Raw genomic sequence first — 16,118 nt, forward strand, 5'->3', positions numbered from 1 at the left:
GTCAGAATATTCAGAGATTGAAGTCAGAGATTAAAGTCAGAATTTTTTTCAAAGAAAGCCCCTATTGTGCTAAAAACAAGATAAAATGTCAATGTACATTTTTAAAGAAATAAAAAAAAGGTGTATTTTATCATATGTGGGGGAAAAATATTAAATTTGCCCCAAAAAATTGGCCTACAAATATTTTTTGTAGCCCAACTTTAAACGTATTTTCTGACTATAAATAAATGCAAATAAATGTATATAAATGTCTCACAGTGAGACTCCTTAAACTACCTTTTGCCTGATATAAATTAACTGATATTTTTCAACCAATTAATTGTGCTTTTTTGTTGCGAAGGAAAAATCATCTCACGTCTCTGGAGGGCAGTTTTGTAAATGATGAACCTACTTTCTATAACTTTGTCATTGTGCTCAATATCAAGTATTCATTTGTATATGAAGACCTCATTTAGCCTAATTTGCATTTTTATTAAAAAAAAAAATGAAAAATAGCATACAGGGTGAGATTATTTACTTTATCACAATGTTTAATAAAGCTCGTAATTTCCTTATCAAGCACGGAATGTTTTACCCATATGGAAAAGTATGAATAATCAACTCAATTAAATTTGACAAAACATCAACATCATTGTCCCCAGAGGAGCAGTTTGAGGACTCGTAGAGCTTCATAAACTGAATTAAAAAAGTTAAGATAAAAACAAAAACACAATATGTTACGAGCATTTTATTTTTAAATTTATTTTAGTTTGAACAAAACTGAATTAAATGAGTGTTTTAGAGCAGTACAGATTGCCTCAGGTCATGTGTGTGTTTTTGTTCATTATCAATTAAACTGTCAGTTATTTATATCAAACCTAGAAATGATGATGTTCTCCAATGTCATGTTTTGTCTATAAACTGAAAATGTTTCAGTTTTAATGATTTCTTCGTTCTATGGGGCAAAGAAACCAGAAAGTATTCACTCTTAAGAAGCTGAAAAGTCTGAAAATGAATAATCGTTGCAGCCCTAATATAAAGGACTTACTATTTGAAATACTTATGGTTATCATATAAATGTTATCCACTGGACCATAAACAACCTTTGGAATGAGACTCAACAATCTACTTTGTCGAAAAAATCCTGTCGACTACAACTTTAAAATGAATAGGTGAATTATTTCCAGCACTTTTCCAGCACAAGTTTACTTTTGCAAATATCTATGATTTATGCTTCTTCCTCCTCTTCTTCTTATTCGGTGGTTTGAAAGGTATTTAATGTGACGAACTATAAAACTTTGGGAGTATTTTTCACATTATTTGGACACCACCACCACCACCACCACCTGCAATCTATTACACTCGCAGCACTCAAGCAGACACATTAAAAAAAGAAAAAAGGTTAATGAGACTGCAGCTCTGCAGCAAAACAACACAAACACAAACACTCACCAGAGCACAGAGCAAGTCCACAGCCTCCAGAATGAGCTCCTGGTGTCCGATGCGAGAGACGCCCAGCTCCTCCAGCTCGGCGTGGCTGATCCTCAGCAGCCTCTCCCCACACACACCTCCACGCTCAAACACACACACATACTGCTGCAAGCAGTCGTCCAGACCTGCAGTGAACACACACATTATCAAGGTTACTCATGTCGCAATAACAGAAATGAGATTAAGGCGACAAACTGACAAACAGAGGAGAGGAAAAACAAGTTGTATTGAACTAACGCTAGTGTAAACATTAGGGGCGTGAATGGCAGGGTTCCTCGTGATACAATACATGGTCCACGATACCAACAATATCACGATACAACGATTCTGTGATAATCAACATATTGCAAGACAATCATATAACGACAGATCGCAATATCTGTCTACCTGAAGAAAACAAAACACTAACATTAAAAGTGCAGTATTTCTCTATTATTCACAACATAGAGAACAAAGTGAATAAAGTAGCTTTCTCCACCGTTATCCCACTGTAAACTGTGTCATTTCCACCCAAGTTCCCCTCATTCACTTGAGCAGCACCACCATGAGGAGACATGAAGTAGCGACACCCGGCGAGTGAAACTGGCAGGGACTGTTTACGTAATACGCCTTAATTTATGAATTAATACATTGATATTTGCCCTGGCGTATCGATTATCATATTGCATGAGGACGGACGGTAATATATCACCTTATCGATATTTTGACCCACTCCTAGTAAATATAGTAAAATACAAACATGGCATATTATACCGGCCTTTAAATCTTAAATTTTTTTACCTGGAAAAAAAACTAGCAAACTAATGAGCTAATAACTACAACTCAGAAGAGTTGAAATTAGCATGCTAGTGTTCCACATACAGTGTTTCAAACAATCAAAAAAGAACATAGACAGGGCGATAAATGGAGGGGAAAAAACAACTAAAGCATGCTAACATTCAACGCACAACAGAGGAACATGTTGAACATGTTTCATTGAGCTAACTTAAGTGTAGGTAAATATAGTAAACTTCAAACATTCAGCTGCACCCCATACTATAATCTTGTGTTTTTATAACGGAAACTAAGGGGGGGACTTAGCAGACGTTAGCAAGATATTCTAGTAAAACAGTTGAAATGATTATGCTAGCACTAGCATACTGAAGAGGAATATTAGTGTTGGACACAGCATCACGACAAAAACTCTGACGTAGTTTTCAAACAGAAATTTCCTTCTCTTGTAAAATAAAGAGATACAATGAACGCGGCTTGATATTCTTATTCAAACACTTTTTACTCACGTGCAGGAAACAAAACCAGCAGCTATTTTGACTTGTGTTTGGTCAGGAAAAACAGGTGTTAATCATCAAATTAACGGCCAACTTTCATTTAAATATTTACACCTGTGATTTTTCCTGGGCCTGTTGAATTATTATCTATGTTTTATTTTAGAGACTTTTATTTATATCTTACATTACATTACAATTTAAATTTTATATATCTATATTTACGTTTTTGTCATATATAATAAATATCATTTTATAATAAAATTTTATTCAATTGTAAATAAATATGCCTCAATTATGTTTATTTTTCCTTTTACATTAATCAAATCAGCTGCTATTTCTGATATTTTTGTCTCCAACAATCTCTATTGATGTGTAAAAATCAATGTACAATTGAATGTACGACTGCAGCACGTACAATGACGAATCTTTATGTTCTCTCACCTCGCTCTCCCAATTCCTCCTTGCCATAAGGGATTATTGTGGGATGCTTTTGTGCTGTGACCACACTGAAGTGTCGATGGTGCTTGTAATCAGATTATAATCACGTTTGTTTTCATGAGAGAACAAATGAGGATGATGGAAATTACCGTCCTGTGGACGTGGAGGTGACTCTCAATCACCACAGAGTCACTCAGACCATTCGCCTGCAGGTCAATAACAAAAAATTACAGGTTTCCAGAAGATTCATTTTCACCCACACTCTCACTTCTCCACAATCTGCCTGTATTGCACTGTACAACACATTTCTAAAGATTGTAAGACAACCTCTTTGTGCCGCTGGTTCCACTTCGTCTGAGATAATACGACAGCTGCCGCGTCACGTTCCACAGCCATTTCGGCTCATTTCACACACTTCCGAACCCAACAGGAGCATACATTCTGAGACACCCAAAGGTATTTTAGGGCATTTATAGTTCTCGCTTCTAAATGAACGGGAACAAATGATGAGAGTTTAGAGAAGAGAAAGAAAAAGAATCTACAGAAACTTGCCTCTGTCACGGTGATAAATGATGATATCATTCGCAATCCCCCAAAAATCTACTAAACGAGCAGGTAACTTGGTTAGTTACGACTGTGAAGTGTGAAGCACGGACTATTGATTTTTCATTTTCTGGCCACTTCCAAATAGGGATAATCTAAAGAACATAATTCAGACATCCATTGTTTTTTGTACATTATGAAAAGTCTGAATTAGAGTGTTATGGCGCTTTTCTTTGGTCATTATACACTTCTAGCATGACTCGACTCTACTCGGTTTGCTCCATCCACTAAAATATGACTATATTTAGTCTCAGATGACAAAAATATGTCTATATTTAGTATCAGATGACAAAAATATGTCTATATTTAGTCTCAGACGACTAAAATATGACTATGTTTAGTCTCAGATGACTAGAATGTGACTATATTAAGTCTCAGATGACTAAAATATGTTTTTTTAGTCTCAGAGGACTTAAATGTGACTATATTTATCCTCAGAGGACTAAAATATGACTATCTTTAGTCTCAGATGACTGAAATGTGACTATATGTAGTCTCAGATGACTAAAATATGACTATATTTAGTCTCAGATGACTAAAATGTGACTATATTTAGTCTCAGAGAACTAAAATATGACTAAAGTTAGTCACATTTTTAAAACTAAATTTTTTTTTGTTGTAAGACTAGAACTGTCAAAATGAACACTGCTTGTTCAGCAGTTTGACAGGATACTCGTCTCACATAGTGCGGCTTTAATTAGCCGTAGAAACTCGCTTTTCATCAACCCTTTGCAGTTCCTGCTTCTTTTCCTGGAAAAACAAGCACTCGTGCGTCCTCCTGACCCACAGCGGCGGCTTCTGTGCACCCGGGACCTAAACCTCCCGCATATAAAAGAGGGGGTTTTATTGTAGTTGTAGAAACAAAGTGGTCTCAGGCGAGCACTGTTGTCAAGCCAAAACGACCCAAAACAAAACTCTGGAACAAAGGAGGTAATGGACGCAGAACCAGGTACGACTTTACACTCTGTTTGATTGTGTAACGTCTGTGTTTTTGCGAGCATGCGTGGGACGATTGTTGTGTGTGTTTGTCTGGCATCAGCGGGGTTTGCTGAGTCAAAGGAAAAGTAGATCAAGACAGAGCAGCTGAGCTGCAGCCCCTGGCTCCCAAAACAATGAATGTATCCAGCTTCTAACCTCTTAACAAACAGCCAAGTGGCAAACCCACACCTCACAACACACACACACACAGCACTGAGGAATGAGCATTGATTTCCCCTGCTCACAGTCCCTGCTTTATAATACACTCATCTATCATAACCCCACTATCAGGATAGCAGGATATGAAACGAGCACAGAAAGAGAAGGAGGAGAAAATCAAAAAACTTCATAAGCCAGCTGCTAAATTGCATGCAAACGATTTCACTTGCACACATTCCGTCTCCCGTCAGCGACGAGCAAACTGCATTTGTCAGATTCTTGGGGGAGCCGCCCTCCCACCGTCTGAGGGTTCTAACTGAGGCACATTTCCAAAGAAAAATGCCACATGTTGAGTTCAGGGCTTATTTTCATCATAGATTAATCTTGTTTTGTCCATAAGATGATGAAGAAAATGTTGATCAGTGTTGATGTCCAAACCTGGAAACCTGGATGATGTTTGTCAAATGTCTTGTTTTGTCCACAAACACAAAACTATTCAGTTTTCATGATTTCTTTGTTCTATGAAGCAAAGAAACCAGAAAAATAATGACATTTAACCCTCGTTTTGCAGGGTCCCTGCTCGAAAATGACACGCCCAAACTAAATAGAGTGTGAATTATCTTGGTATCAAAATTAAGATAACACGTGTGAGAGTAAATGCAGATGGAACCTCGCATAAATAAAGGATTTTTCCCCCTCGCCTACAAAAAATATTGCATTTTAAAGTAAATATCACCTTTAAAAATATGCAGTAGGAGCTTAAACACTCAAGGAAGTCACGTAACAACTTGTGGACATGACGTGGCGTTCTCCAATTTGGCACAGTTTGGCACTTTTCATGTGATGTTCGGAAGATTTTTTTTTTTTTTCCCAAATATACATACAAAGCTCAACTAAAAGGTTAGGAAATTTCTGCAAATTTGTTAGTATGTATGACTCAATACGATATTGTTCAAAATCAGTGGGTCGGATATGGGATATAGATGTAAAATCCAATAAGAATCCCATTTATATATCATGTTTCACTGTATACTAGGGATGTCCCGATCCGATATTGATATCCGATATCGGTCCGATATCAGCCAAAAAACGCATATCGGATTATATCGGAGAGCCTCTAAAATCTCCGATATAAGCGCTCCGATACAACAGTCCATTCTGCTCCAGCACTTCTATCCAGCAGCACCTGCTGTGATCACGTGGGCTCTGCGTGTTGGATGCATGTAGAGCCCACGTGATCACAACAACAGCGTGTGTGTGTGTGCTACTGCTACTTCAGAAGTTAAACATTTTTCTTTCACCTCTGAAATCAGAGGCTACGAAGCCACACAGCGAGCGCGAGTTAGCCATTAGCCATGCTAGCTCATCCTGAGGCGAGCTGCTAAAACAACATTATTTCATAAACCAGCGCCACCTGTCGACTTTCAAAAGCCTCCGTTTGTCAATTACACCCCAAAAACCATTCATGCCAAGAGCTTTGTGTGTTTTAAATGTGCCCTGAAGCTCCACACACGGAGCTAAGTACGTCTGCGGGGCCGGTCCCCGGGCTCCGTGTTACCTGTGGGACGAGTCACTCACCCTGGGTGGGTTGGGCTAATCCAAAATAGTGAAAACAAGGGGGGTGTTCTCTGAAGACACACTGTTACCTGTGAAACACGGGTGCTCTGAAAACACCCCCATAAGCACTTGGTACTTTGAAATTATCCAGAGACTGTATGAAATTAACATGGAAAAAAATCCAATATTCTTATGTTGAAGGTTAAAATTGATGTAACCCATTGGTTAATAATAAATGGGTCAGTTTTTCCTCATACCTACTGTTGCTGACTGTTGTTATCTGTTTAAGTAATATCACTTGATCAAGCCTATTCTAACATTCCACACTACAAAATAAGTTATTAAAGTATGCATGATTCGTGCTGATATCGTATCGGATCAATATTGGTATTGGCCAATACTCAAGGCTGCAATATCAGTATCGTATCGGAAGTGAAAAAGTTGTATCGGGACATCCCTACCCGCCACTTCATATCAGGTTATTATGGTTACTGACCCATGACAGATAGATCTTAGACATTTAGACATAAGATTAAATATTTAACATTAAGTGTAACATTTAATATTAATCTATTTAATACATAATGTTAACAACTATTGGTGTAAATGTGGAAAAAGTTAGACATTTTCAAACGTTGTTTGAAGCTAAACGTGGCCAAAAATGTGCTCGTGTTATTTTCAGCTCGAGACACTTTTACAAGCGGCTTCTCATCATAACAATAATAATAGCAGCAGAGTTTTTTCTAATAGACGGATGAAGCTGATTAAAACAATGTTGGCTCTCACACGGTGAAGTGTTACTACTGCAGAGGGAAGCAGAGGAGGAGGACGAGGGAGGGAGGGAGAGAGAGAGAGAGAGAGACGTGCACTGAGCTGCTAAAGTTCACTGATTATCAGCGTCGCTTATCACTGAGACAGAGAGAGACAGACAGAGAGAGAGAGGGAGAGCGTTAATGCTCTGAAAGGCCTGAAGACTGAGGAGTCAAATCACAAGTGACATGAGCGACACACACACAAACACACACACACAGTAGAATGATGGCGGACATAAAAGATTTAGTCAACGACTGCAGTCAGTGGTTTCCAGCCTTCTTCACCTTAAAAGCCCTGATAAAAAAAATAATAAAATCAGACATGACAATGACATCATCCTCTATTACCATGGTTCTCAAACTGTAGTGCATGTACCACCAGTGGTACGTGAGCTTCTTCTGGTGGTAAAATCCAGAAATACTGTACTGTGTATCTACTGTATATACCAGGGTATGTCAATCAGACTGCACCTAACTCAGGGTACTATTACAGGCTTTGGTCGTCTCCTGCCTTGACTACTGCAACACCCTGCTAACAGGCCTCCCGACCTGTACTGTGAAACCACTACAGATGGTCCACAACGCGGTGGCGCGCCTGGTCTTCAATCAGCCTTAAATGGCAAATGTCACCCCTCTGTTCATTGAGCTTGACTGACTACCCTACACATGGCCACCCGCATCAAATTCAAATCACTGATGCTAGCCTACAAAGTGTTTCATGGTTCTTCTCCCACCTATTTCTCCTAAAGGCCTATGTTACCCCTCGACTACTCCGTTCATCAAAGGATTGGCTGGTGGTGCTAACACCCAGCACCAAACAATGGTGGATTCCTGGGTGGTGGCCAATTGGCGGCTAAATTCAAAATGTCCAACCTCCTGTTGGGTCATGTATGAAGTTTAGTGCCGATTGGTCACTGTATGGCATAAGTTATAGGGAACTTCCTGTTTTGTGGCGAATGGTAGATTTGCTCATTTTACGTGGGGCACAAATCACCAAAATGAAACGCAAAAATTCAAAATGGCAGACTTCCTGTTGCGTTGAGGCCATGGTTCTGACGGACTTCTTTGTTCGTCTTGGGCTATAACATCGTCCCACCACATTTCGGGGAATTAAATGGGTTCTGGCAAGACTTTTTATGCACGTTAACCCTCTGATTTACTTCTTTTATGTTGTTTCAGGCATTCATTGGACACCAATTTACTAGTTTTGACCTTTTTTTTTGGATTTACCAATTACTTTTATGTAAGTTTCAACCGTTTTACAATTAGGCCAACTACATTTATCTACAGTGACACTTTCAAATAATTAAAAAGTTAAAAGTTTAAACTGTTAACGATCCCTACTTAGCATAGGGTTAGTAAGGGTTACAGTTCCTTCTTGGTAGGCACATTAATTAATGACTTAAATCAAATAGTTTATTGATTACTTTTGATTTGTTTCAACCATGTATCAATCCTTACCTTCATCTAATAGTTTGAACAATATATTGATTTATTTTATGTAGTTTTATGTTCGTCACAAATGTATTAGTTTTGACAATTCTTTTGGGCGAAATTCTTAGGATTAGTTTCAACCATTTATTGATACGACTTTACAGTAATATTTTCATTATTGTATGAATTAGTTTTGTGCCATTTCATCCACTGGGTAAAGCAAAGACTTGTATTCAAACATTCCCAACACTTGCTGAGGTGTTACAGTAACTCAATTTGTGTTTTGGTTTTTTGACTGTTAATGTTAGTTATTATTTCTAGTTGTTGTACCCCACATGTCCAATTCATTCGTTAATTCAGCCGATAAATACGTGAAAATGCACATTTTTGCCATTAAAACAGAATATGACTGTATAGCTTTACAGTTGATGTGAACATGTGAGAGGGTTCATGTGTTCGACTGGTTCAGAAAAAAAGCTGTGATTCATTGCTGACTCATGCATTTTACTCCCACAGAGGCACACTTTTCATAACAGCGGGCAATCCAAACTCCCACAAACACTCACTCTCACTCACTCACTCACAAACACACAAATCTAATAAATTCTGTGGCGACTTCTGAGATGTTTAGAGCGTCCTATAAAAGATCTGGCCCTCTCCGTCGCGTTATGTGTCATCTGTTCCAAACAATCTGAAGCCGCGGTGACAATAAAAAGTCAGGCGAGCTTTCGCCGTGTCCCTGGGATTTGTTAATGCCGGATGTTGGAGGCCTGACAGCAATTAGACGTGTGTTTTATGAGGAGAAGGCAGAAGGTTGCCAGTTTGAGCCCTGACTTTTGTGGTCTGGGACGAAAATACTACCCTCTCTATTGTTTTTTATTTTCCCCTCTCTTCCAGTTCAATCATCTCCTGAAAATCATGTTCCCACACAACTAATTTGCTAAATTCTCAATTACAAATGAGGAGGGACATATTTTTTCTGAAATGACATGGAAATAAGGAAACCATGTCCTGTTTATGAATGTGGTTATGTTTCATCAAACGTCCTCTTGTGAACTAGTGCTAATGTTTGCTAAGCGTCTGCTAAATGACATGTAATGTAATGTAATGTAATGTAATGTTTGCATCAAAATGAAACAAGAAAAACATAATCTGGGAGAAAACGTGGGCTAATTTCTATGATAATATGCACTAAATTAAGTTATAAATCAAGAGATAAAAATTAATCTGTAAAATGGGTTTTAAAGCAATAATTGGTCAAATTAAGGATGGTTTATTGGCAGTAATATCTATAATCTTAAACTCGTCAAAATATTAACATTATAGATGTTGAAAAAAAAACAGAAAACGTGTTTTAATTCTTTAAAAAAAACTCAAAATAGTTGATAAATTCAGTTTGATTAATCGAATACTTAATGTTTTTAGCTTAAAATAAACTATTGATTACCTTTTAGCTAAAAGCTAATACTTTTTTAATTACTTTTACATTAGTTTCAACCATTAATTGATACCCATTTACAGTAATGTTTCATTAATTTATTAACAGTGAGCCAACAGTTTATACCATTTATCCATTGGGTTTAGCAAAAAAAAGAACTAAGAAGCGTGTACTTTCTGGCACGCAAAGGCCACCATCGTTGTTTGTAAATGGAGGGGTGAAAGGAGGACTGTCTCTACTTCTTTTACACAAGGCTTTAAAATATGCAGCAGATGGCTTCATCATGCTTAAAAAGCAAAAACGTTGGGTGTCAGACAATGATGGATAGTCGACACAAAGACACAGTATTGTTACGCTACAGCTCCAAATGTTGGCATTGTCTGTTTCGGGGTGACGTGCGTGTTCCAAGCTGCTGAAATAAATGTCACCAGGAAAATTGCATAGATCTGTCTCCATTAGGGAAGACTCTACCAAACTCCTTGAGTGTGCAGGTAGTTCATAGCTCAATATGGCATGAATAGATGGTTTTAGAAAAAAAAGAAATAAAATAAAAATGACAGCTACAACATATAAATGTCCTGACACACACAGAGAGGCACGACTCTCCTGTAAGTAAGGCCGCTGCAATTAGTCAACATAATTGATGACATTATATTTTTAAAAAACAAATGTGACACATTGTTATTATTTCTATTGAATGAATGAATGAATGAATGAATGTGTGAATAAAAGTGTGTTTACTGTATGTTCATGTGAAACTCAAGTGGATTACAGGAAGTGCCTCCATTGTTTGCCCTGATTACATTCACTGATGAAAGAAAGCACTGAATGACATCTATGGAAGCCTGTTTGTGCCATTGGAAAAGTAAGAAATAAGTTATAATTATGAGTCATTAACTCATAATTATGAGATCTTAAATCAAAATTATGAAATAGTAAGTCATAATTTTGAGATAGTTGTTCAAAAGAAAGTCATAGTTGTGATATAGTAAGGGTTAGGGTTAGGGTCATAATTAAGAGATAGTCATGAGTAAGTCATAATTATGAGATAGTCATAAGTCATTATTTATGAGATAGCCTGTCATAATTTTATATTTTTACTTTTCAAGTGTCAAAAACAGCTAAAAAAGCTAAGCTAAGCTGATGTAGCACCAAACTATGCTACTCCAGCAGCTAAGCTAATAAGTGCTAACAATAACCAGGCATTTCACTTTGATTTAAATGGACAACTAACCTGAGGCACACAGCTAACACTTAAGCGACAGCTTTCGCATACTCAATGTCCCATAATTCATCACTCAACTCCGTCTCCTTAAAGGGACAGGCAATGAAAACCTACTTATGCAGGAAAAAAATGTGTCTGTAAATCAAAAAACACACAGAAAGAACTCAGAAAGATTGGGGGGCCACGAATTTGAAAACCCCTGGTTGGGGGTTGGAGTATATTAATAATGTCAATACACTATCTGTGACTGTTTGTTTTTCAATTATAGTAGTGGTGAAATACCAAACATTATCATTACATTTACCGTAATATCTATATCTATATATAAAAAATATATATATATATACACTGTATACATATATACATACACATATATGATATACATATTGATATATACAGTATATGATAACATTTTGCCTGTGTTACCAGTGTGAACAGAAGAATTCCCACCACTCCCATGTACAGTAACGTCTCATGTTACTATTGAAGTGAAGCCACTCCCTTATTGTTGGAGCCTCAGTCGTGCCAGTCTGACACGGTCGCCATGTCAACAATGGTCAGACCTTGTGGCCCCTGCACATCTGCGGTGTATGTCATCTGTATATGTTATGATACACACACACACACACACAGTATCAAAATACAGTATATCATGTTTCCCTCTCTGTCGCCACTGACACACCCCTGAGACCCAGAGTGAACCCAATACCACACTCAGGCACGCCATGAGTCTGTGTCTGTCTGTGTGCGTGCGTGCAATTGTCCGAGGGCCCGGGCGATGCCTTCTGTTCAGAGCGGGCATGTGTGTGTGTCTGTCAGCTGTTCGGCACAGACGGTCTGAGATGCACAACTCACCATCCACCCACACACTACACACACACACACACAAAAGCACATATAAACACATGGCATATGCACATGACCAACAAATAACCAATCCAGCATTTGGGGTCTGAGTAAATGACCCACAAATCCATGTAAACAACTATTTGTCATCGTTTATCAAAGCACACAGAATCGTTGACGTGGTGAATATAAATGAATGCTCACATTATTTTACATTATCTGAATTTAACATGTGGCTGTTTGATGGACGAGAGGACGAATCATACAGTAGAGCGATGATGCATCTTGGCACTCGTTTATCACCGACTCTGAGGGGCGCTGTCAAAAGGTCAAACAGTCAAATTTCACTCATTCATTGATTCATTCATTGTCATTCACATGAAGGTCACAGAGAGCAGCAATCTCAGCACCACACAAAAGGGCAAAAGGCAGCCGAAAAACCCTCGAACATCGAAACTCCACACAAAAAGGCCCTCAGTCGAACCGGGTTTCGAACTGTGACCTTCTTGCAGTGAGGCAACAATGCTAACCACTTAACCACTGCGTAACCTAAAAAGTCAACATTTAAAAAACAACTTTGTATAACAGGTGGACGTGCCGGCTGAGTAAGAATATACTGAACAGCCACCAGGGGGCGACAACACTGGTCTGTTTAAATGGAAGTCTACGTGAAAATGGAGTTCATGAGGAGTTACTGGACTCAATCACTCGTTTCAGCTCTTCTTGAGTAGATTTAGAAGGAAATACATAATAATAAAGCACAGCATATACGAGTGGACACCAGTGTGATGGACACATAAGATCGTCTGTCCATCAGGATCTTCCAATTGTGCAAAACTTCAACTATGGCACTGACAAAATCGACAAAACGGCAGATTCTTCAGGTTTTTCTCTATGAATAGAAACTTGTGCAGCCAGGTAAATACACAACGTGAAATTTCACAAAACTTGGTGGGAACTTAAAACAGCCCGAACAAAACCACGGTCTCAACGCAACAGGAAGTCGGCCATTTTGAATTTTGCGGTCCACCATTTGCACGATTCTTAACCTCATACCTCATTTTGGGTCTTTTTCCATATGATTCACAAAAATAACCCCAAAACAATATGCTATATCTTTAATATGACATAAAAATATGGCAAATAAAATGTATCATTATACTGTAGACACTCATGTCAAGCAGGAATAAAACTGGGGACAGTCTCTGAGGACAAGTCTTTGTGGACAAGTCGGGTCCAAAAAAAGGGAAAGACTTTAAAAGGTCACATCAACAGCCAAGTGTGAAAGCGACGACAGATGACCGTAATAAAGAGGAAAAAAACAGAATTACAGACCCTGACGTGTGTGAGGAGCGAGTGACAGCTGATGTGAGAACTCAGTGTGCCAAAGTGTTTCCATCAAAATTCGAATGAGCCTCAATACTCGCTGAATCTTTGACACATAAAGGGTTAGTTTTTACATTTTTACTTTTTAAGCTAAAATGTGAGTCTTTTTATCGGCTGCTGTAAATCCAAGCTGTGACCACTGCCTCCATTTCCCAAGAAATAAAGACCTTTTCTTTTCTTTTTTACAAACGCTGTTTAGCTTTGGGGAGAATGAAAGTTTTTTAAGACAACGCCCAAAGTTTTAGGTGTTTTAGCACCTTTATTATGCACCGCTAACAAAGGCAAGAATTACAGCCTCTGTGTGTGTGTGTGTGGACAGACGCTCCTTGGTGACCTTCACAAAGCTGCCATTTCTGCCAACTGGACATAGAGTATATTAATTGTTAAATGGAAGTCGCAGTATCGACGTGGCAGCAGAAACTAGGGCTGTTAATTCAAACTAAATGAGTCCAGATGATAAATCTCCTGAATGTGCTGCTCTTTCCTGTGCGACAGGTCTATTTGGCATGTGTTTTCACAAGGGAAAGTCTGGAGATATTAGTATACGATCATGTTAGGGACACAAAGCAAAACAAAAACAAACTGTAACAAGCTAATAAACAATAAATACCAAGCTAAAGCTGCGAAAACTATGCAACAGAAAAATGCTTATTTATACTATTCTTCTATCCCATGTATTTTTCTCTTCTTTAACTATCACAATCGGGTTTTTTCTTCTTTTTGTTGTTGTTGTTTTTTGGTTTGAAAAATCTTCAATGCCAAACTTTAAATCACTTATAAAAGACCTGACATTCCAGAAAGTGCGTGTTAAACTCTGACATTTATCAAGGACTTTTCTAAAAATCTCTTATTTAAACAGGGGGGAGTGAATCGCTCAGTTCAGTGACTCAGTGAGTCAGGATGAACTGAAGAAATTTGGTGAACGACTCTTTTTAGTGAAAACAATTGTTGTTCCCATCACTACTGTGTTTGATTGGACGTCAATGAAGGAAATTATATTTCTACTACTTCGCAGCTGATTTATAATGTCAATGAAGATTTTCCTTGCTAGTTTTTAGGGTCTTCTTCTGTGGTAAATCATGGTCCCATTTAAAGGGAAATAGAGTAAAGTATGGCGCATATAAATATACACAGTATATATACACAGTACATATAGTTCAAAATACACAGCATTAGTAGTAACTGTGTTGTCCAGCAGAGGACACTGAGGGTATAGTTTGGTCTTAGATCCACTTTTAATGCCTTCATGGCACATCGTAAAAAAAAAATAAAATATCTATACATAAATGTATATGTTATCTTGTTTTGCTGTGACATTTTAAGTACATTAAATGTACGTTACAATGCATACATACAATCACAGAAAGCGAGACAGGATAGGAAAGAAAAGTTATCATTAAGCAAACAACAGCAAATGCAAACACAAGACAAAAGGTACGACTGTGACATCATATTTTCCCGATAAGATTATGAAACCCCAACGCGATTATAGGCCTGCAACAATTATTAATCGATTACTAAATTAATCAACAACCATTTCTAAGTTCTCTGATTTTTTTCAGCTTCTTAAATGTGAATATTTTCTTGTTTCTTTGCTCTAGAGAACAAAAAAAGCAAACTGAATCATGTTTGGTTTGTGGACAAAAACATCATCATCATTTACACTTTTTGAACATTTTCTGGCATTTGTTTGAAAAAAGAAACGTCTACCAAACCACGCCCCCAACCCCTCGTGGCCCCCACCACCACCACAAACCCCACTTCTCTGTATGGCCCTGCACTGAACAGCAGTGAAGTTTGGCTGCTGTTTCTTTTGTCACTCACACATTACATCATCACCCACTGATCATCAGGTGCTTGGACGATGATGATGATGCGAGCCCACACACACACACGCGCGCGCGCCTACGCAGCATCTCCACCATCTCAACCTCTGTCTCCTCATTAATGTCACGTTCACTCAGGTGTGTGTGTGCATGTGTGTGCGCGCGTGCGTCCATACCTTTCATCCAGTCCACCACCTGGCTCGTGCTCCATTTGCTCACCGGCTCCATCACCAGCGCCATCGAGGAAACTTTGCGCCGACTCTCCGTTGCGCGCAAGCGGCGAACACACACACACACTCACACCTCCTCCCTCCCTCCCTCCTCCTCCTCCCTCTGCAGCCAGGTGATTTTTTTTGGGGATTTTTTTTTTTTTTTTTTATCTTATGACACTATCCCGGTCCGGTTCTGGTGCCGCGCCAGGCTCAGTCCTGTGACGCGTGGCGTTAACGCAGCGCAGCGTAGCGCTCAGTGCGGGACAGCAACGGAATCCGGTACATTCCCCAGCTCGATCCGCTCTGACATGTGTCGCCTCTCTCTCTCTCTCTCTCTCCCTCCTTCCTTCCTGTAGAGGAGTGTATGTGTGTGTGAGAGAGAGAGAGCGCGTGTGTGAGGAGTGTGTGTAGGTGTGTGCGCAGCCGTGTCCGTTACCGACAGCAGCAGTGAGTGTAGGACACTGTA

At 38.7% G+C, this 16,118-nt stretch overlaps 1 protein-coding gene across 1 annotated transcript in view; it reads right to left on the reverse strand.

Moving 5' to 3' along the window:
- cnksr2a (connector enhancer of kinase suppressor of Ras 2a) overlaps positions 1 to 16,118 on the reverse strand; it is a 58,299-nt gene extending 42,181 nt beyond the window's left edge. Inside the window, exons 1-2 of the mRNA XM_058629998.1 lie at positions 15,617 to 16,118; positions 1,432 to 1,595 (exon numbers count right to left, since the gene is read on the reverse strand). Coding sequence (XP_058485981.1) covers positions 1,432 to 1,595; positions 15,617 to 15,680 — 228 coding nt within the window. The 5' untranslated portion in view covers positions 15,681 to 16,118. The remainder of the gene's footprint in view (positions 1 to 1,431; positions 1,596 to 15,616) is intronic.

This window comes from Solea solea, chromosome 1 (assembly GCF_958295425.1).
Source record: "Solea solea chromosome 1, fSolSol10.1, whole genome shotgun sequence".
Classification (NCBI taxonomy): domain Eukaryota; kingdom Metazoa; phylum Chordata; class Actinopteri; order Pleuronectiformes; family Soleidae; genus Solea; species Solea solea.